This window comes from Meleagris gallopavo, chromosome 1 (assembly GCF_905368555.1).
Source record: "Meleagris gallopavo chromosome 1, MGAL_WU_HG_1.1, whole genome shotgun sequence".
NCBI classification, from domain to species: domain Eukaryota; kingdom Metazoa; phylum Chordata; class Aves; order Galliformes; family Phasianidae; genus Meleagris; species Meleagris gallopavo.
The window spans coordinates 124,292,691-124,314,138 of NC_139404.1; the positions used below are offsets into that span (position 1 = coordinate 124,292,691).

The window sequence follows — 21,448 nt, forward strand, 5'->3', positions numbered from 1 at the left end:
ATTTCACAGAAGAGAAAAAAAAAAAAAACAACAATAAGAAATTAGGGGCAAGGGACAACACATCAATCAAAACAGAGCAGACACTAACAGACAATACTTTTCCAAATGAAGCATTAAGGGGAAAGAGGCACAATAAAAATATAGAAAAGAGAGGTAAGGTAAGGAAGATATAATAGCTTATTACTTCTTTATCAAACAAGAAATATTACACTTCAAGGAGATGTTTAATGGAATCTGAAATTGTCCCACTTCAAAACAGTAACTGTCTTCTTCAATATGGATTTCATTGCTAAAGAATTTAAACTCAAAGTGGATCTTCATACTTATATGATGAAAAATTGTAATAGTTAATGCTAAAAGCCTTTCTACAATCGTAATTGTCAAGATTTGTGTCTAAAACCAAGGTCATACTGGAAGTCTTCTCTGAAGAAGAGAAGCACAGCTCCTGCATCTTCCTCTGAGGCTTCTGGTTTTGACATCTGTCAGAAAAAGGCAACTGGAAAGAGGGCCCACTGTTTTAATCAATCACTTCCATATTACCTCATAATATCTTCTAAAAAAAAAAGATACTGGAAAATCACACTAGGTATAAACTAGTTAAACACCATGTTACTTCTGGTTTCTAATTTCAAGAGATATCCAAATTTACAGTGATCTTTCCACAATCAGGATCTAGACTAATAATAACCTCAAATAATATTTTTTGGCATTCAGTCTTGCAGTGAAAGCCTAATTCTCCAAACCCCTCTTAAATTTTATTATTGGTGCTGATTTGGCTGGATATCAAGACAAATTAGTGAGTACAAGTTGTGGGGATCTGTTGAGATCTTTTGATTTAGGGCAGTACAATTATTGCTGAATATAGTATACCAGCTTTGACAAGAGGGTTAAGTGTCTTGATTCATACTCACATTCAGGTAGAACTCATATACAAAAAGGTAAGTAACTAAGATTATCTAGCAAATGCAGGGAGAAAAGGCACAAATGTCTCCCAGTTTTGCAAATGAATAAAGCTCCTAGTGCATGCACACATAACCACAAGCAAATAGGGATTGTTCTTTTTATTTTTTCAGTCACACTGTTACAACAGTGCCTGAGACTTACATACTTCACAGGTCTGTTTTTCTCTAATTCTATCAGAGATGTATAAAGCCTTAACACCTGATGGCAAATATGAATAAATCTTTATGTATGAAAATTGCTTATTACTCAATCAATTGATAGTATCCACTTCAGGTCTTCTCCAAATTATTCTTAATATACTTGTTAAATTGAGAATTGATACAGAGATGGAAACAGTGAACTGTATTTTAAAACTGAAAATATATACTCAGCTGATTGCATAGGTCTTAATTTCTTTTTATTTTGTTAAGAATCTCTCTCATACAACTATTGTTTCTTACATAGCAATTATTTTTTTTTCGTAGTACATTGCAGTACTTCCAGTATAGCATAAGGGGCAACTGCAAGCCTTGTTATAATTCATTTTGAAAATAAAAGGCATACTATTCCCAAGATAACCCTATCAATCAGATTTTTATTAATTCAGATAAGATCTATTTCAAATTGCTCTCTGTTCTGTAAGTATGAATACAAAATTCTGCAAAGCTTAATAGAAAATACTCCATTCAATCAGACTATTCCTCAGGAAGGCATATTCCCCAGTGTATTTGTCTTTCTTTCTCATCATCATTTATCCTCTGTCTTATGTCTGGCATCCTAGAAGGGAAATAATTTTTAGAGCTTCTAAAACACCTCAGGCTGTGCCTTCAGCTACAAATATGTAACCATATGGTTCCTTAATTACTTAAAGCACCATGTAAGGCTTATGTGCTAATGTTTAAGATAGATTTTACTGTGGTGTTAACCCAAGGGAATCCACATGATACTCTGTAACCTCATGACTTCGGCATTACTTGTTTTGCTTGTATAGCAATTCTTTTGTACCTCTCTTAAAATCCAAGAGTAATTTTTCAGGAAGATGCCTGCTGACTAAAAAGAGTGGAGTCCTTTCACTTGAAAACTTCACTGTGCTGTTATTGCTTACTCTATATATCTTTCTTCCTTTGTGCAGTTTTGCAGATGTTAAAAGACAGATTCACCAGAGGATCATGCTGCCATCCAGAGGAACCATGATGGGATGGAGTAATTGGCTAACTGGAAACTCATGAAGTTCTGCAAAGGGATGTGCCAAAACTGCCTCTGTGGAGAAATCTGCTGTGCTCTTGCACCAGGAAAGGCTAGGGACCAAACATCTTTGCAGATAAATATCTGCAGATCCTTGTACATGACAAACTGAATATGAGGTAGCAGTGTAGAATTGGGGCAATGAAGGCTAACAATATCTGTGGCTGCAGTAGGAAGAATGTTGATAGAAGGTCAAGACCTGTGATTTTTTCACTCTTTTCAGACCTGATGAGACATGCCTGAAATGTTGATATCAGTGCTGTGATCACCAGTACAGAAGAGATATGGACACGGAGTGAGTTCAAAGGTGAGCCATGAAAAAGATAATGTAGTTTAATCACAGAATTGCTCAGGTAGGAAAAGACCTTAAAGATCATCAAGTCCAACCAAAACCTAACCATACTACCCTAACGACCCTCTGCTAAATCATGTCCCTGAGCATCACATCCAGACCGTTTTTAAACACATCCAGGGATGGTGACTCAACCACCGCCCTGGGGAGCCTATTCCAGTGCTTAACAACCCTTTCTGTAAATAAGTTTTTCCTGATATCCAACCCAAGCTTACCCTGGTGTAACTTGAGGCCATTTCCCCTCGTCCTGTCATCTGTCACCAGTGAGAAGGGATCAACTCCGCTCTCGCTGTAAGCATCTTTCAGATATTGGAAGAGAGCAATAAGGTCTTCCATCAGACTCCTTTTCCCCAGATTGAACAGTCCCAGTTCCTTCAGTCTCTCCTCGTAGGGCCCTCCAAGCCCTTCACAAGCTTTGTTGCCCTTCTCTGGACCTGCTCCAGCACCTCCATGTCCTTTCTGTACTGAGGTGCCCAAAACTGAAAGCAGGACTCAAGGTGAGGCCCCACCAAGTCCGAGTACAGCAGGAAGATTACTTCCATAGTCTTGCTCATCACACCATTCCTGATACAAGCCAGGATGCCAGTGGCCTTCTTGGCCACCTGAGTACATTGCTGGCTCAGGTTCAGCTGACTGTCCATCAGTACACCAAGGTCCCTTGATGTCAGACAGCTTTCCAGCCACTCCCCCCCAAGCCTGTAGAGTTGTCTGGGGTTGTTGTGACCAAAATGCAGGACCCAACATTTGGCCATGTTTAATTTCATACAATTAACCTTGGCCCATTGATCCAGTCTATCCAGGTCAATCCAGTCTATCCAGGTGTAGTGGAATTCCAAGGTCACAGCCTGAACCAATGGGTGAGCTACGTGAGTACGTGAGTGCCTGGAATGGGCAGGGGGGGTTTTAGAGCCACTCCTTCTGTCTCCATGATACCTCTCGTCTGCCATCTGACCTGCCCTTTTTCCCCCTACCCTTCTCTTCTTTAGCGTGACGGTACGAACGGGGGAGGGTCACATTCTTTAGCTCATCCTTTTCTCCAAACTGTTACTGGGAGGGGTCAGTTAATTTCTCTTGGATTTTTCCTATAGCACCTATTTCTCAAGTAAAGGCTCTGTCATTGCCTTCGTTTGCTCTATACCAGGTCAACAGAATCATGGAATCTTAGAGTTGCAAGGGACCTCTAAAGGTCATCTAGTTCAGCTCCCCTACAATGAAAACGGACATCCACAGGTAGACAAGGTTACTCAAGGCCTGATGCAGCCTTGTCTTGAAAGTCTCCAGGGATGGGGCATTGGATGGCTTACATGTAATCCTCCAACATGTGAGGAGAAGCTGATAGCTGGGACTGTTCAGCCTGGAGAAGAGAAAGCTGAGTGGGGGATGGATCTTATGCATGTATTTTATATGGAATTACTCAAATGAAGAAGATGAAATAAGGCTCTTCTTAGTTATGCCCAGGGACAGGATAAGAGATAGCGGACACAAACTGAAACATAAGAAATTACTTTAAAACACAAGCAAAAGTATTTTTATGGTAAGGGTGCTCCAGTATTCAGACATGCATTACATTCTTGCTGACTGAAGGGATCATATTAACCAGAGATATCAGAATTGACAAAACAAGAAAGGCTGTTTGCTAAGCAAGAGTTTTTCTTTCTAAATGATCACCATATTGCAGTAAACAGTATCCTTCAGTATTATTGGGTGATATCACAAGGAGAAAGTATATAGCAATAAGGTAGACATTAAACACATTCTAGTCCTTCATGAAACAAACAGATTTGGAGTATAGATTTTCTTAAGATCTGTACTGAAGAAATAAAACTCCCCTAATTAAAGTCTTTTCATTTCCAAATCAGTCTCTAACTCAATAGGTAGGCATTAGTTTCAAAACAATCTTCTTCAATTCTTTTTTTCTGAAATCTTGTCATTCTCTGGATGTTGTAGAACTTGCCTATCCCAAACTAAATCCAATTCCTCATTTTAGTTTTTAACATAACTCTCTATTTTCACATTTTCTGCAGTGAACACAATACCAGTCCTCTCATCTTCTCTTTGTCATCTCTTTGTGTGATTCCCACTCACTCCATTGTATTAAACTCCTATTTATGATTTCTCATGGCTCACAAATAATATTTTTCCCCTTTTGTTTTGCTATACATCCATGATAGTAAAGTACTATGAACTAACATCTTTCTAACATCTAGGTATCTAGCCAATTCAAGAGTCTATTTGATAGTAATACAACTCCACAGAGTTCTCACTGAGCACAAATTCTGGTTGAGTTGCTGTATTTAATGAGTCAACTCACTATATTTATGGCCTATGCTTGGATTTAGTGTGAAGGTCATGAGCAGTTTACTATTAAGAAATTGAATTTTGAAATTTTTGAGTTGGAAGAAAAACAAGACAATATTTTCTGACACAATCAAAAAAAAAAAAAAAAAATCAGAGAACGTTCACCTTTATATATACCGTTGCAACCTCCATGGACTTCTCCAGAGCTAGAGATTTCTTCAATATGAGCCCCTTGGTCAGATGAAAAGTATACAAGAGATCTACTGCTCAGATTATAATTCTCCAGCGCATCCAGAATCTGTCCTAAAAACAAATAATAAAAAAAAAAAACACATAGTACCTTTGGGTGGCTTGTTTTAATTAACCTTGGCATGTACAAATACACATAGTAATTGGCAACATACAGTAGGCAGTAGGGGACAATTTCACACAGCTGTTGCAGTCAAAACTGTGGTTCCATTGCAGCAGGCTTTCTTGAAGTATAAAATGAGAAGATTTGTGTACAACTGAAAAATGAGCTAATCTACAGAGAGTCAGTGATCTCTGGAAGCAGTTGCTCTCAACGACAAAAACCCCACAGCAAGAAACCGTTGAGGTTTCTGAAAGAGTCTCAGTATACAGAATACAGTTAAGAGTTTGGGGGTAAAGCTGTGCTGCCTAGCAACCCATGGAGGCAACATGGCAAAAATTTGTGTGAATGCTCGAATAAGAAATTCTCACCAAAAAAAAAAAAAAAAAAAAGGCAAGTTAAGGTATGGAATGGTTTCGGAGGCAACATGGTTTCATGATCTAATACTAATTAGTCACTAATTTGTTGTCATACAAGAATAGACATCTATTAAACTTTTAATATGCATGGTAACAAGCACACGTGTGCACATAATTAAAAGAAAAATCCACATGGTTATATTCTGAAATTCCAACACAGAGTTGGTCCTTACATTTCATTTACACAAAAGACTTCTTTCCCTTGGCACAGCAGAGGAGTCTTGCACTGCACATACATCTACATTTATTTAGACTGACTTCTTTAAAGAGGGCTTCTGTACTAATGAGTGTGAAGCCACTCTTTGTAACTCTTTGTAACTTGCTCCAGTGAATTTAATACTGATTAGGAATCTAAAATTATTGGCCTTGGAAACTAACCAAAGAATAAGAATATAGCACACATTAGCCTTCTTCAGGGATCCCAAAGCATATACAGATAATTTTTGAGGCCTGTAACTAGTGGTGTCACCCAGAGGGCAGTGCTGGTTCTGGTATTGTTCAACATCTTTATCAATGTTGTGGATGAAAGGATAGAGTCCAAACTCAGCAAATTTGCTGATGACAAAAAGCTAGGAGAAGTGGCTGACACATTGGAAGGCTGCACTACCATTCAACAAGACCCATAGAGACTGGAGAGTTGGGCTGGGAGGAACCTGATGAGGTTTAACAAGAACAAGTGTACATACACTCTTGTACCTGAGGCAGAATAACGGCATGCATCAGTACATACTGAGGGTCTATCTGCTGGAGAGGAGTTCTGCAGAGAAGGACTTGTGAGGCCTAGTTGACAAGAGGTTGGCTATAAGCCAGCAATGCGCCCTTGTGGCCAAGAAGACCAATGATATCCTCAGGTGCATTAAAGTGCGTGGCCAGCAGGTTGAGGGAGATGATCACCCCCCTCTAATCTGCACTGGTGAGGCCACATTTAGTATATCGTGTCCAGTTCTGAGCTCTGCAGATCAAAAAAGCCAGTGATCTTCTAGAAGGAGTCCAGCAGAGGTCAACAAAGGGCCTGGAGCATCTCCCATATGAGGAGAGGCTGAGTAACCTGGGTTTGTTCAGTCAGGGAAAAAGAAGACTGAGGGGGGATCTGATTAATGTTCATAACTATTTGAAGGGAGGTGGGAGGCAAGTGGATGAGGCCAGGCTCTTCTCAGTGGTGCGGAATGCTAGAACAAGGAGTAACGGCCTAAAACTTGAACATAGGAAGCTCTGTACTAACATAAGGAAGAACTTTCTGATTAGGGTGACAGAACACTGGAACAGGTTAGGTTATCCAGAGAGGGTGTGGAGACTCCTTCTATGGAGACATTCAAGACCCATCTGGAGGCCTACCTGTGTGACCTATTATAGAGTACCTGCTTTAGCAACTCCTTCAATTCTGTGATTCTGTGATTTTCTCTTTATCTTTTTTATTTATACATTCAGGCACGCACCAATTTGAATGTTAATTCTGACTTGCTCAATTGTCCTCTCAGAATTAATTAATTCAAATAGCACACTATTATCATAGAATCGTATTCTCAATGCACTCACAGAAATGAACCAAAACTTCGGTTTCTATTTTTATCTTGAACAGCTACACCTTCTATAACAAACACTGTATAAATAAGCGATAAAGTGTGTAAAATAAGACCCATTACAGTACATCTGAATGATACAATTTCTGTTAACACATGCCATACATCTACTTATTAGCATTTCTAAATGGTAACCAAAACAATAAAAATGCAATGCATGTACTGTAAGCAGATATCTTTGACATACTGCCATATATTATATCAATTTTGAAAGCAAAGAATATAAAATAAGCAAAATATATCTTTTATTATTTTCTAATAACAATCTATATATATTTTTACTCTTCTAATTTTATTATTTATTTAGATTACAAAGATACTGTAGAATTAAGCTAAGACTGATGTATAAACATACTCAGATAATCTTAGTTAATGAACAAGGAGAATTTTCACCTAGGCTGTTTTAGCAGACAAACTTTTTAAAAGGTGAATCACTACTGCAAAAAGGCCTTTTTAAAAATCTATTGACTAAAAAGAGAAAACAGGCAATTAATTGAAAAGTAAATATTAGTAAAAGTAAATATTAGATACCAAAAAAAGTAAAATGAAATCTATCTGAAATGCAAGAAATTTACTACATGAGTTAAATTTTCATGAGTGTTGTGGACAGCTAAATGTGAACAGAGTAAGATGGTAACACTATTGCTTCACATAAAATATGACTGGATATGTATCGTATGTCATCATATATGATGTTTGATTAAAAGAATGGGGCTTTTGCATGCCTAGCTGACCTGTTTGAATCCCATTCCTGGTTACTGAACAAAATGCAAATGTAGAAAGTTTGTAGAAGTAAAAAATTTACCCAGAATATGAAACTGTGGGATAAATAAGTCAAAACACTTGGAAAACTGTAGCTCAGTTTAAACAGTGATGGCTTGAAATTCCCAATGTAGGAAACTACTAATAAAAATAGAAAGATTCTTTATCAAAAAGACTGAATTGAAAGTCTTGTTCTAAAAAATTAAGATCCATACTGATTTCTGTGAATGCCACTGCTTACATATTTCTGGTTTGAACAGAACAGATTTTGAAAGACAGCATTCCAAACAACAAAATAAATCTAACACTGAAAGAACTGCACAAATTCTGAACTTACTGAGCAACTTAAGTCAACCTTCTCCTCCTGTTGCCATTCTAGAAATGTATATTCCAATTCAGTGGCTAACACTGAGTCAAAGACATTTGATCATTAGACAACATTCTTTCATGTATACAAAAATAAATAAATAGATAAAATAATTCAGAATAGCATTAAGATGTTGCTTGTTTTAATTAAGATGATGTTTCAAAATTTAAGCAAAGCTTCTGAAATGCTGCTGTATGAGCTGCTGAGCTCTCTACATTCTGTTCTCCACTCTCATTTCAAGCTATGTGAAATTATAGGATTGTTTCATTGTGAAAGTGAAAATGCTGACTTCAGTGGAGTGATACTCATGTAAAAATGATGAGAGCAATTGACTCTACTCTTTAGGAGGAAACAGAGAGTACTATGCCGTTATTCAACTTGACTAACACCAGCATAAATGGAAGCTGAACCTACCTGTATAATGCTGAAATTAATTTTTGAAGTTTTTAACCATGTAAGATTCTCTCTATACTCACGCATATTACGTTACAGGATTTATAAAAAATGACTATTCATTTGAAAACATGGCACAAACACTGAACAAAAAAGTGTTACAAATATATTAACAATTCGGAAATCTCTTGATGAAATTATGACTCTCTATTAGACTCTTGATGAAATTATGGGGAAAAGCAAGCTCTAGAATACATCTGTGAAGTGCAGGCATTAGGAAAAAGATCTCTCAACTCATTAGGAAAGCTTTAAAACAGTTTGCCTGATTCAAAGAAACAGTAAGATTCAGAAGGAGGTTTAAAGATGACTCAGGACAAGACAGTTCATGACAAAGGAAATTTCTTTTAATAGAACTTTTTATCCCACTCAGCAGACTTTCACATGACTCTGTCAAACCCAGAAGTTTATAGTAAGCTTGAGATAATTATTGGACAAAGATTGATCTGGGAAGATCAGCCATCACATCTCTGCCTCGAGACTTCCATTTAGTTTATGTTTCAGAATTCTCTGCTGATATTAATGTTTGCTTTTGAATAGCATAATTAATTAGAATGACAAGAAACATGTTTTAAAGCTGAAGGGGCTTACATCTGAGAGTGACAAGCTAAGAGTGTATTGAATACATGCATAACTTCCTACACATAACTCCTGCATGTATAAATATCTGGAAGCCTATACTGCTCCCATAAAAGATAATGATGTCATTCAGCTAAATATCCACTACATATTAAATTTCTTGGGATCTTCCTCCTGCTACAGGAATTAAATTAAGGTAACCCCACCATCTCTTCCAGGCTCAAAGGCTAATATTTTCACATTATAAAGACTTAATGGTGCAACTTCTGCCCACTAACTTTAACAAGTTAACAAACATTTTAATCTCTATACTGATTTTGTGTAATAAAAAAGAGATTTCATTCTTTAATGTACTGATCTGATTACAAAGTACACTGACTAAAACCTTTGTATAAAAATCAGCTTAGTAACTGAGATCAACACATCCATATCTTAATTTTAGCTTTTGCACATTTCAGGTTATAAATATGCAAATGTTTTGTGATATGCTTAAAGCTGTACAGTTTCCCCTTGATAAATATGTAAATCAGTTTGTCTCTGCAGTGGGGAAGTAATTATCACTTTCAGACCCACTCACTGAGCACAACACTAGAGGTAAGGACGGAAAATAATAAAACCACTGACAGCAAAATAAGAAGTTGCTGCACATATGGTGAGCAGTACATAAACTCTGCATGAAACTTGTTTAACATTCAGAGCTATAATACAACCACTAGGAAGTGGAAATTCTGGGACAAAGTAATAGATTGATAGTATGGAACATTAAGTAGTCCATTAATTGAATGCACTCACCTAAAAAGACATGATTCTGTATAGAGGGAGCATTAGCATATGAACCTCAACGGTGAGAGAAAGTAGCAGCTAATAAACTGATTAGAAGAGAAAATAAATACATAAGTAATTTTAAAATATGTAATAATTCCTGTAGGAAGAAAGCAAAGTTTAGATTCAGTGGAAAGTCCTGAATCAGTCTCACTGTGCTAACATTATTTATAAAGTTACATTATGGATACAATCTGTACAGCACAGTCTTCATCAAAGTATAAAGCTGAGATTTAAAATGTGCCAACTTTCTACTACTATAGTTTAGTGGGAATTTCAATGTCAAAAGGACATTCTGCTAAATAAGTAGCATCTAGTTTTGAAAAAGTACATCTTTGTCAGTGTTTTAATTAGGAGCAGTGTCAATGGCTTACAGGCTGGTTTGGCCTGGTTCCATGACTAGAGCATTAACTCTCTAACTCTCAGTGCACTTCATGATGTTATGATGTGGAATACTGATAACCAAAAATCATAATACCATGTCAAGCAGGAGCGTACATTTGTGATAAATCCAGTCATCACCTCTTTATATATTTCTGCTGGCATAACAAAGATTTCTTGGATTTTCTGACCTGGATTCCTTTCCAATTAACTAAACTCAAGGGTAGAATCTGGGAATGCACTTAAAATACTGGCACTAGTAAGGAAACACTCAGTCTATGGGACAACAGCAGAGTTGGTCTGAAGTCAATTTTTTTCTCTGCTGATATCCTGATAGTCTGTAGACACTGACCCCATATCTAAAGTTCCTTTCTGCCGTTCTAGACTAGTTGCTAATCTTGGAACAAGATTATGTAGATAATATATATAACAATATATATAACAATATATATCACAAAATACATAATAATATATATATATATATGTATACACACACACACTATATTATATATATAACAATATATATAACAAAAAAAAAAGTCATAGTTTGGAAGAACTGGTTTATTCCTACTTGGGAACAAGATCATGTGGTGGCAGAATGAGAAAAAGTCAATTATGGAGTCAAACATAGATGGAGTAACTGCAGCAGAATTGATGCCATCGAGGCAGTTTGTATGATAATTTAGTGGCCTTTTCTAAGTGGGAAAAAATACGACTTCTTAAGCACTCAAGAATAGATAAGTGGGGTCGTACTTAGGGGTTTATTTCAGTAGGGCCTTCTCAAGTGTATGCTCTCTCCCTCTTCTCAAGATGAGACTCAGATGGCCTATGCAACAGCTGGAAACTACATCAACAGGAACAAGAACAAACAGATGAAGACTGCAAAGACAACTGAGTAAGAGTTATTCTACCTCAGGATGTACATATTCCAGGGATCTCTGAGCACGTGAAGAATTAAGTAATGTGTAAATTACATGAATCCTACATGAGTGATGTATCATAACATATGCATCATGTATTACTTATCAAACATTCATAAGAAACAGCATTTATAAATGACAAAATAATTTGATACTCTCCTTGGATATGAGACAGTTATAAACACATTCTACAGTATTAGTACTCTATGTATAATTAATTAGATATCTGCTCCAATGGTAATTTTTTTTTTCTCATATTATACACTGATAATCTAAATAAATTCTTTATCTATCTGCTCGATCATAGTATCATCAAATCACAAGGTTGGAAAAGAACCTACAATGTCATCTAGACCAACTGTAAAATGATTTTGATATCAAGGTAGGTTGCCTTGATTTTTTTTTCTCCACAGTACCTCTCCAGAATGAAATATAGTTCAGATCTGTCATTCCTGGAAGCTCAAAAAAGGTAGGACTGATGAATCCTACACTGAAAACCTGCTGGTGCACAAGGAAGCTTCACATGGATGCATAGTGGGTGTAATTTACAATCAGTATCCACATCTACGTGAGAGATAGTTACTACATCACCTTTTAAAGTCAATGAAGAAAAATCAATGTTTTTATATGTAGCTCTCTTAAGATGAATGATTTGGCCCCAGAAATTCTGAATTCTTCTCACAGAAGAGGAAGGTGAGGCTCAGATTCAATTATCTAAACTGCAAGGTAAATTACCTTCCAAATCAGTAAGAAGATAGGTCAAGATTATATGTAGAATATCAGACAAGTATAGTCAGTGTAAGGGCTCACAGAAGGACCAACTTCTAAAAAATATAACAAAGTAAATGGTGTAGGGTTAGCTAAGATATCAGTATGATTTTGCCCTGCAATTGTAAGCTTGAATTGCCTTGTGACTGTGTATATAGTCTTATAATGTTTCTTTCAGAACCTCAGGATGAATTTTCAGCATAGCACAACAGATTATGCACACATTGCTTAGCAACTATGAACAAATCAATCACATTTTGAGTCATTATGCATAAGATAGTTTTTTTTTTTTCCTAGAAATGAGTACTGTATCTCTTATTTTCCTATTCATATGGAATTCAACTTATTTTGTAAGTGTGAAAGTTGAAACAATACTTTATGCTTATAGAAATATACATGGATAATACAGCTGAGAGTTAAGTTGTGCTTACTGTGGTTGTGAAGAGCTGTAAGTACAGTTGCTACATTGATAACATCATATTCACATTGATAGTAAAACACTAATGATATAGTTTTGGGGATTATTAGAGGTCAAAAGTGTAACTATTTTGGTGGCCATCTTCCTATTAATATTTAGATAATAAAGCACTAGTAAGTGCATTGCATAAAGCTCACTTTTAGACCTTACATCTATCTTTTCTACACAAGGCTTATGAAAATAATCATTCTTACCCTGATTAAAATGCTAAAATATGAGTGATGGTCATGAGATTTTAGAGGGTCCATCGCATTTGCATCTTTCATGACAGATGTGATAACTTTTTGGGTAAATCTGCATCTTAATTCTGAGAATAAGATGCCATTTTATCTGTACAACTAAGATGCGTAGTGCAAAGTATACTGCCTACTTCTCCTGTGTTTTCCTCCAAATTCTGGAAAAGGTCTAGGTAAACTGTAATGGCAATCAAAGGATACTATTCATTTTTTAATTAGACTGTCAGATGAAATTAAGGCTTCAACTGTTTGATCACTTCAATAAAAGTTTATGGTAACTGATAACTGAAGAGTGATAAAAGAAACACTTCTTTATATCTTCAAAGGTTTAAACATTTATTAGAGTCAGATTTAAATTGAGTATGTATATATTCTTAGACCCAAATGCATAATGCCAAAAATTTTTCAGATTAAAGTATGAATAATTTTAAACAGGTAAGCAAATGTAATACTATATTTTAATCCTCTGCACTTTTTTGGAAAAAAAAAAAAAAAAATTATATGTCAGTGTCTTGTTTCATTTTTATAACTTTTATCAAACAAAACTGAAACTGCCATAAAATTGTTTGACCTTTCATGTTTCACTAGACAAACTTTTTCATCTTTGCTGAATTTGAAACTGAGTTTAGACATTGTATGCTATAAGCAAAAAGTATTTTTAGCAGGATCTGATTAGCATTCGTCATTACATCTTTATTATTTTCATTTTACAGCTTTCTGATTTTAATTATTGTCAAAATCCAATCTTATATGAAGGTAGCTGTTCATTAGTTCATCTACAGAATGGAAGACTCTTGTTTTTTTGCCCTCCTGACATGATATCTCCATTTTTCCCTATCATTATGCAGGCTAGTCAGGTAACCTACTTCTCTAAATGCTTTTGGGCAACTCAGTGCCTTTTGTGCCCTAAGACACTTGATGTCTACTGTGCAATCACTGCCTCCAAATCACACTAGCAGTGAATGAATCACTGTACAGATACTTTTAATACCAGTAAGAAAGAATGTCTGACTGTGAAAATTGTTCTCAGAGGAACTTTCCACCATAGAATATAAACTCCAATGTAAACTCAAGATGACATTCTAAACTTCAGGAGGTGAAAATAATCTAGAAAATTTCAGGCCACAAATATTTATGCATGTTTATTATAATTTATTTTACTTTCCAAATAATTCTTTTTTTTTTTAATGTGTGCATATTCAATATGGCCGTATTTATACAGCTTTAAGGTACTTAGGATACTATCAGAAGGGAAAACAAGTAACTTTTTTTCTTGTCTTCATCATTGATTATTGATGTTTATCTGAAAAGACTGATAAACTATCTTATAAAATGAGACTTTAAATCCTTAAGTTTCACAACAGTATTCATTGTTAAAACAGATGTCTACAGGAAAAGAATATAAGCTGTCTTTTTCTGTTCAGAATTCTAGGAAGGATAAATATGTCAATCTCAGATTAGGTTGGAACAACTTGAGGTCTCAGCTTAGGTTAAGATGTATTTGATGCCCCCCCAAAAATGATGGAATGAGGGTATTGAGATCATCAGTCTGTTTCTTTGCCTTTTCTCTACCTAAGTTTTACTCATGAATAAAGCAAAATGTGATGCAGAATTACTAACATAGCTACTAACTTGAGTTTACTAATGTTCAGATACAATACAAATGTTAGTTGTCATTTGGTTTGTGAAGTTACAGAAAAGGAAGTTGGGAGACTTTCCAGTGTGAATTGTGAGAAGAATGCAAACCATTTCTGGAAAGGCTCTGCTTTGCATACCAGAATCCCACTAAGATTATTTTTTAAGGATAAATCTGAAAGTTAAATTTGAAAGGGGAAAGATTATTCACCTAAGTAACACTACAGATCAGTTGAAATACTAATATAGATACAAGAAACAAAGCAATCTAACTGCAAATCTGAGGAAGGGAATGTTATAGCTAAGCTAAACTCTTCAAGGTACAGATAGCAAGCAATGACTAGAAAGTCCCAAAGAGAATATTTCATAATTATGGGAAGGGTGCTATTCTGTAAGTGAGAGGCAGTTACAGAGGATTAGAGAGGGTTAGTACATCTCAATTACTGCATATATTTTCAGAAGACTAGCTCTTTCTGAACCCTTAGCATCAAGTCTATGGAATATAGATATACTTGAACAGAAGATGTTTAAAATCTCAACATTTCATATGAATGCTTCCGTAACAGACTGGTGTTTCACTACTGGAGGCAATGAGAATTTATCAAAAGCAAATATATTTCTGCACTCAAAGAAAGCAAAAAAACATGGCTAGCTATACTCAGTAACTAATTATCCTTATCAAGATTCAACAATTAAGTATCACAAAAGTAGGATAGAGCATTTGTATACATGTTTCTGGAGAGTGTATTCATTATACCATTGTCTCCTGGTCAAAACAATTATTTTCTATTCTCATTCTGTGTATTCCTAATGTTCATAAAGAACAAAGGAAGTAATTAAATGTCACATCAGCCAATCAACTTATGTTCTGCAAAAGAGCTGTGATATTATTCTCCAACATTTTCTATTGAGGCAGACCTCAAAGTTCTCTTTATCTGCTAAAACCAGTCATTCACTTTTTATGAAAAGTATGTGGAGGTACTTGCAGCAGCCAGCTGATGAACTACAGTGGAACTGCACAAAAGTTGAAAATTACTGAGAAATCTAGGATATGGGGCTTGACTATCTCAGTTCTAAATTGGCGAGAACACTCAGGATAAAATCCCATAGAAGTGTTACAGGATTATAGGGACACCTGCCAATTTTGTGCCTTATTAAAATTATACTGGTTTTAAAAAGCAATTCTAGCAGCACTTTGCCCTTAACACCATGCTGAGGTTGTTCAAAGTTTGTCCTGTGGGATGTGGTGTGGTAAATTCAAAGGAACTTGTATTATTTTAACTCCTAACATTTTAGCCCTAGTCAGGACTTCAAGAGACAGATGGGACATTTCATCCCACTTTCAACTGCACAGACATCATCCTTACCTTTGGCTTTGTTTTTTTTCTCTAATTTTCTGCTAATGGGCATTTGACATTTGTATGCTACTGCTCCCTGCCTGTGAGTCGCTGGCAGCCACCTTAGCTTTCCTCTTTTTCCTTGCCAGCTTTGCTAGTAAAGTACATTTTCTTACACATATTAGAAAGGAATGCTATCTGCTACATTTCTGACTGTGTGGTTAAACTATGATACAAAATTTACTTCTATTGCAAACTTAACTTTTTTTTTTTTAATTATTATTATTGTTTATTTAATATAGCCAAATCTCTAATAAATACAGTTTGTTTGAAAGACTGTGATGGCATTGTTTTCAACCATCAAAACCTTTCCATATCATGGTTGTTGATTTCAATTCAGCCCAGTTCCACTGACTCCAGAGTAGTTACATCATTTTACATGAGCAGAAGACCTAACCCAGAATGGCTAAAAAGGAAAAGATGCAAATCAGGACAGGTCTCTTGCTTTTCTGTGTGCACACTTTAATTTTTTTCAAACAAGTCCCTGAAAAAACTGTATTTAAACAAAATAAAATTAAACAACAACCAACAAAACAAACAAAATAAAACAAAGTAAAACAACTAACCAGTATAAAGGACCAGGATATCTGACACTTAGAAACACATATTTGTGTTACATAAGGATCTCGATCTTAATGTAATCTCATTCGCTTTCAATTAACAAGATAATTTCTTCAAATCTCAGGGAAGAATAGCTAATGCACGAGTTGTATGGAACTTGGTAATATTTACATATAAAAGGAAGGGTTAGTTTAAATTAAAAAAAATCTGTTAGCTCATCGTAAAGAAGATGTAGTACTAAAGTCTGTCAAATTGATATCTCCCTTTGAATCTCAATTGCATTACAGTTTTTTTTTTTCCTCTTTTTTAAAGCTCAGTCTTTCCAAAACTACCTAAACAACAGTGTTCTGACAAGCTATTATCAGCAGAGACTGATCATTGTAGGATATGCCAAGTAATGAAATGCAGCAAAAGGAAGGGAAAAAATACAATGTGATTTCCTGTGACAATTCACTGGGAGAACTAGCAAAGACGACAAAGACTACAAAGGAAAGAAAAGAATAAATTATCTGCTCTTACTATATGAGGAGCTGAATAAAAGAAGGTCAAACTCTACCCTTAGATGAAAGTGTACCTCTCTCACATCAGGAAGGCAGAAATTTCTGTAATGGAAGATAAAACCATTATTGCAGATATGGAAATACGTTAAAGTTAACCCAACTACTTACATCAATGGGACATTTCATATCAACATGGGAGAGAGGAACCTGGTCTTAAAACTCTATTTTGGGACCAGAATACCATAACAATATTCCTGTATGTATACTACTGTGTGGGTCTTGATCATTTTTGACAATTAGGGAAATAAAAGAATCTACCAAAAAAGGAATAAAGTTCTATTTTCAGAGATACTAACAGACCTTCCACAGGCATTTTGTTAAAATCTTTTTTTTCTGACTACCCCAATCTACCTCTGTTTGTATGTGAATAATTTTATTTTAAAAAGTTCTATTTTCAAACATCATGTCTCAAAGCCTCTGACACCCTCTGGTACAGTATTTCATTTGCTATCCCTTCATTCTATTCTAACTACAGTAGTATTTACCATTTAACTCTGATAGAAAGTTTTTGAGATAATTCATTAAAAGCTTCTCATTGACAAAACTTGTTAGGAAGAAATGGAAAAATAAATTTTCTTCACTGTAGAAAGAAACTATTCAGATTTATAAACTTCAGAGCTATGGAGTCCTAAAACCTTTCAAAATGAGCACCTGAAAAACATGTAATGACAAAGGCTCTTTACACTTTCTAATGTTCCACACTATTTAAATTGATTGCAATAGTTCCGGTATGATGCAATGATTTTACAAGACAAATTACATTAGTTTTATTGCAAATAAAGAAAAAAAACATACTCATTATTTATTTACTGTGTCTGTTCAATCAACTCTATTCTGAAATTAGAAAGAAGCATTTTGCTATCTTCCACATAGACCAAATGCATCCATATTTTTCACACCACCAAAAATAGTTCCTTCCACAACCTTGCTTGAAATATTGACACATTAAGCTATACTTTTATTTCAAATATTTAGAATTAAGCTAAATTTGGGTTTGCAGAGAGAAAAAAATCATGTTGCTTTTCTGGGTTGTTGTACAACACTCTGTTGTAAAGATCAAAGAACATGTGCATTTCTATTATTCCTTGTTTGCCCGCTTTGTTTTTAAACTTCAGTCTGATTTAGAAACGGAATTAAAATCAATATCTAACACGCAAATACCACTACCACTAGCTAAAATCTAAGAGGCTAAATCTTTTATCCTCATAGTACAGAAATGATAGATTAATTTTAAAAGCATGAAAACTGAAGCACCTATAGGCCAAGTTAACTACAAATAATTTCAAGTAAACTAAATGTGATGCTGCAGCATGATATCCACCCAGTAGGTTGCTAAAAGGACACATGATACAAGAGGAAGATGCTTTCCCTCTTTCTGTTTTGTTCAGTCCTACCATGCTTTCCTTGGAAGCTTGCTAGGGAAAAGGAGGTAAAAGAGGTATCTCCCTTCTGTCTCAATTTTCGATAGCAGCAAGCTGCAAGATCCACTGAAGCTTTAGAATACAACTTCACGCTACTCTAAGAAAGAGATTTGTTTATCCTGGAGTTTCTCTTCTATCAGCTCAAGAAAACAATTCAGCACTTCAGATGTTCCTTTGTATATTGTGCTTACTAATGTAACATCAGCTGAGTATTCTCAGGGTTACTACACCATGACTTTCATGACAATATGTTATAAAAAGTTTTTCATTGCTGGATAGGGAATGGAAATAATTTAAAAAGAGTAACATGTATACAAAATACAGGAAGTAAGCAAAAAATTAAAAGAAAACAAAAAGAAAGCTTTTCAAAATAGTAAAAAATATCTTGAGTATACTAAATGAAATGCGTGGGAAAAAAAAAAAAAAAGAACAACAAACCAAAACAACAGCATTAAAAAGAAAAAAAAAGAAACAACTAAGAAAATGTAGTAAAGATTCAACATTACTTTTTCCTAAGCAGTATCATGAAACAAAACATAAATGACTTATTTTACAATCAGTGGGGGGAAAAGCTGGATAACATCAAAGTTGTCAGTCTGCCATCCTGCCCTTAACTAATCCATAGAATCATAGACTGGCTTTGAGTAGAGGAGATTTTAAAGATCATCAAGTTCCAATCCCTCTCCCATGGCCAGGCTTGTCAGTAACTAGAGCAAGGTACCCAGGGCCCCATCCAACCTGGCTTTGAGCACCATCAGGGATTCAATATCCACAACCTTTCTGGGCAATCTGTTCCACTGCCTCACCATCCTCTCAGTAAAAAAATTTCTTTCTAACATCTAAGCTAAATCTCCTCTCTTTTAGTTTAATGCCATTCCCCCTTGTCTGTCTCTGTCAGACTGCTCAAAAAGTTAGACCCACTCCTGCTTGTAAGCTCCCATCAAGCATTGGAAGGCCGCAGTGAGACCCCCCAGGAGTTCTTCCTTCTACAAGCTAAACAAGCCCAATTCCTTCAACCTATCTTCATAGGAGAGATGCTCCAACACCTTGATCATCTTGGTGGCCCTTCTTCAGATGTGCTCCAACAGCTAACCATACTTCCTGTACTGGAGACCTCCTGCTTGGACACAGTTCTCCAGGTGTGGCCTAACAAAGGCAGAGTATAAGGGGACAATCCCCTCCCTCTCCCTGGTAGCCACCCCTATTTCAGTGCAGCAGGATACTGCTGGCTCTCCAAGCTACTAGCACAACTTGCTGGCTCATCTCCAGCTTTTCATTCATCAGTATCTCCAAGTCCTTCTCCACGGGGCCACTCTCAATGAGTTCTTCTCCCCATCTGTGCTCACACCTGGGATTGCCTCAACCGAAGTACAACACCTTGCACTTTGTCTTGTTTAACCTCATTAGGTTCTCCTGTGCCCACTTTTTGAGCCTGCCATGTCCATCTGTATGGTAACCCTTCCTTCTATCATGTCAAGTGCACCTCTCAGCTTAGTGTCATCAGCAAACTTGCTGAGGGTGCACTCAATCCCACTTGCCTATGTCATTGAAAAAGATGTTGAAGAGCACTGCTCCCAAAATGGACCCCTGGAGGACACCATCACTCCTCACCAACCTCCATCTGGACATACAGCTTCTGACAATAACCCTGTGGCTATGAACATCCAACCAATTATGACATCCACCAAATAGTTCAGACTTGAAATTCATTTCTTTCCAATTTAGAGATAAGGATGTGGTGCAGGACCAAGTCAAAGGCCTTGCACAAGTCCATGTAAATGACATCAAGAGTCATTACACTTGTACTTTCCCAAACTTTAAAAAGTCAATTACGTATCTGCTGGTACAATTTTTTTTATTATTATTTTTTAAAGCAACAAAAAACAACCAACCAAATAGAAAATCCCTACAAGCTCTTTGTAATGCAAAATGTACAATACTTACTAGAAGAAGAATGATCTTGTATTATTAGCATGCTTACTTAGTATTGTTGTTTTAGCAATCAAAATTATTACCAAAAAAGAAGCAAAAAACCACAGTCAACAAAAAGGGAGTTCTACCAACTCCATCAACAAGAACTTATTACCACCAGGAATCTGAGCCTTGTAATTCAGCAGTTTGAAAAGAAATTTCAATTTCATGTCAATTTACTAATACAAATCATCTTGCCAATTAACAATATTCACAGAATTACAGAATCACTATAGAATGGTTTGAATTAGAAGGGATCTTAAGGATCACTTAGTTCCAACACCTCCGCAAAGGTAGGAACATCTCTCAACAGACAAAGTTGCTCATAGCCCCAACCTGGCCTTGAATACCTTTTGGGATGGGGCATACACAGCCTCTATGGACAACCTCATTACCCTCATAGCAAAGAACTTCTTCCCAGTGTCTTATCTAAATTTACCCTCTTTTAGTTTAAAGCCTTTACCTCTTATCACGACACAACCTGACTCTCTCTCCAACATTGCTGCAGGCCCCTTTTAGTTACTAGCAGGTCACAGAGAGGTCTATCCAGAGCTTTCTCTTCCCCAGACTGAATGTACACAACTCCCTCAACCTTTCTTCATAGAAGAGGTACTTCAGCCCTCTGATCATTCTCATGGACCTTTTCTGAACTCATAATCACAATACAGAATTGATATTGATCTATGGTTATTGTTTTCACACAAATAACTAGTTTTTTTGTTTGTTTGTTTGTTTTAAATAGTATGGTCTCAAAATTACTAAGATACATTTCAAAAGAAGTAAGAAAAATCTCATATATCTCTCCAAAAAACAGAGGCGATGATTTTAAAAGTTGTAGGCATCTCTGCATCTCCACTGAAACTGAAATGCAGATTGCCAGGTTTATTTATTTATTTATTTTCTAAACTTAAATGAGATGTAGCCAGCCATAAATAAAGTATAAAAGGCTAGAAGA

The 21,448-nt window shown here is 35.8% G+C and overlaps 1 protein-coding gene across 3 annotated transcripts in view; it reads right to left on the reverse strand.

Moving 5' to 3' along the window:
* The window catches only part of STS (steroid sulfatase), a 111,061-nt gene that overhangs the window by 42,050 nt on the left and 47,563 nt on the right, over positions 1-21,448 (reverse strand). For all 3 annotated transcript variants that reach the window (XM_085212728.1, XM_085212710.1, XM_085212720.1), the window contains one exon: positions 5,003-5,140. In XM_085212728.1, the coding sequence (XP_085068854.1) occupies positions 5,003-5,140 (138 nt within the window). The remainder of the gene's footprint in view (positions 1-5,002; positions 5,141-21,448) is intronic.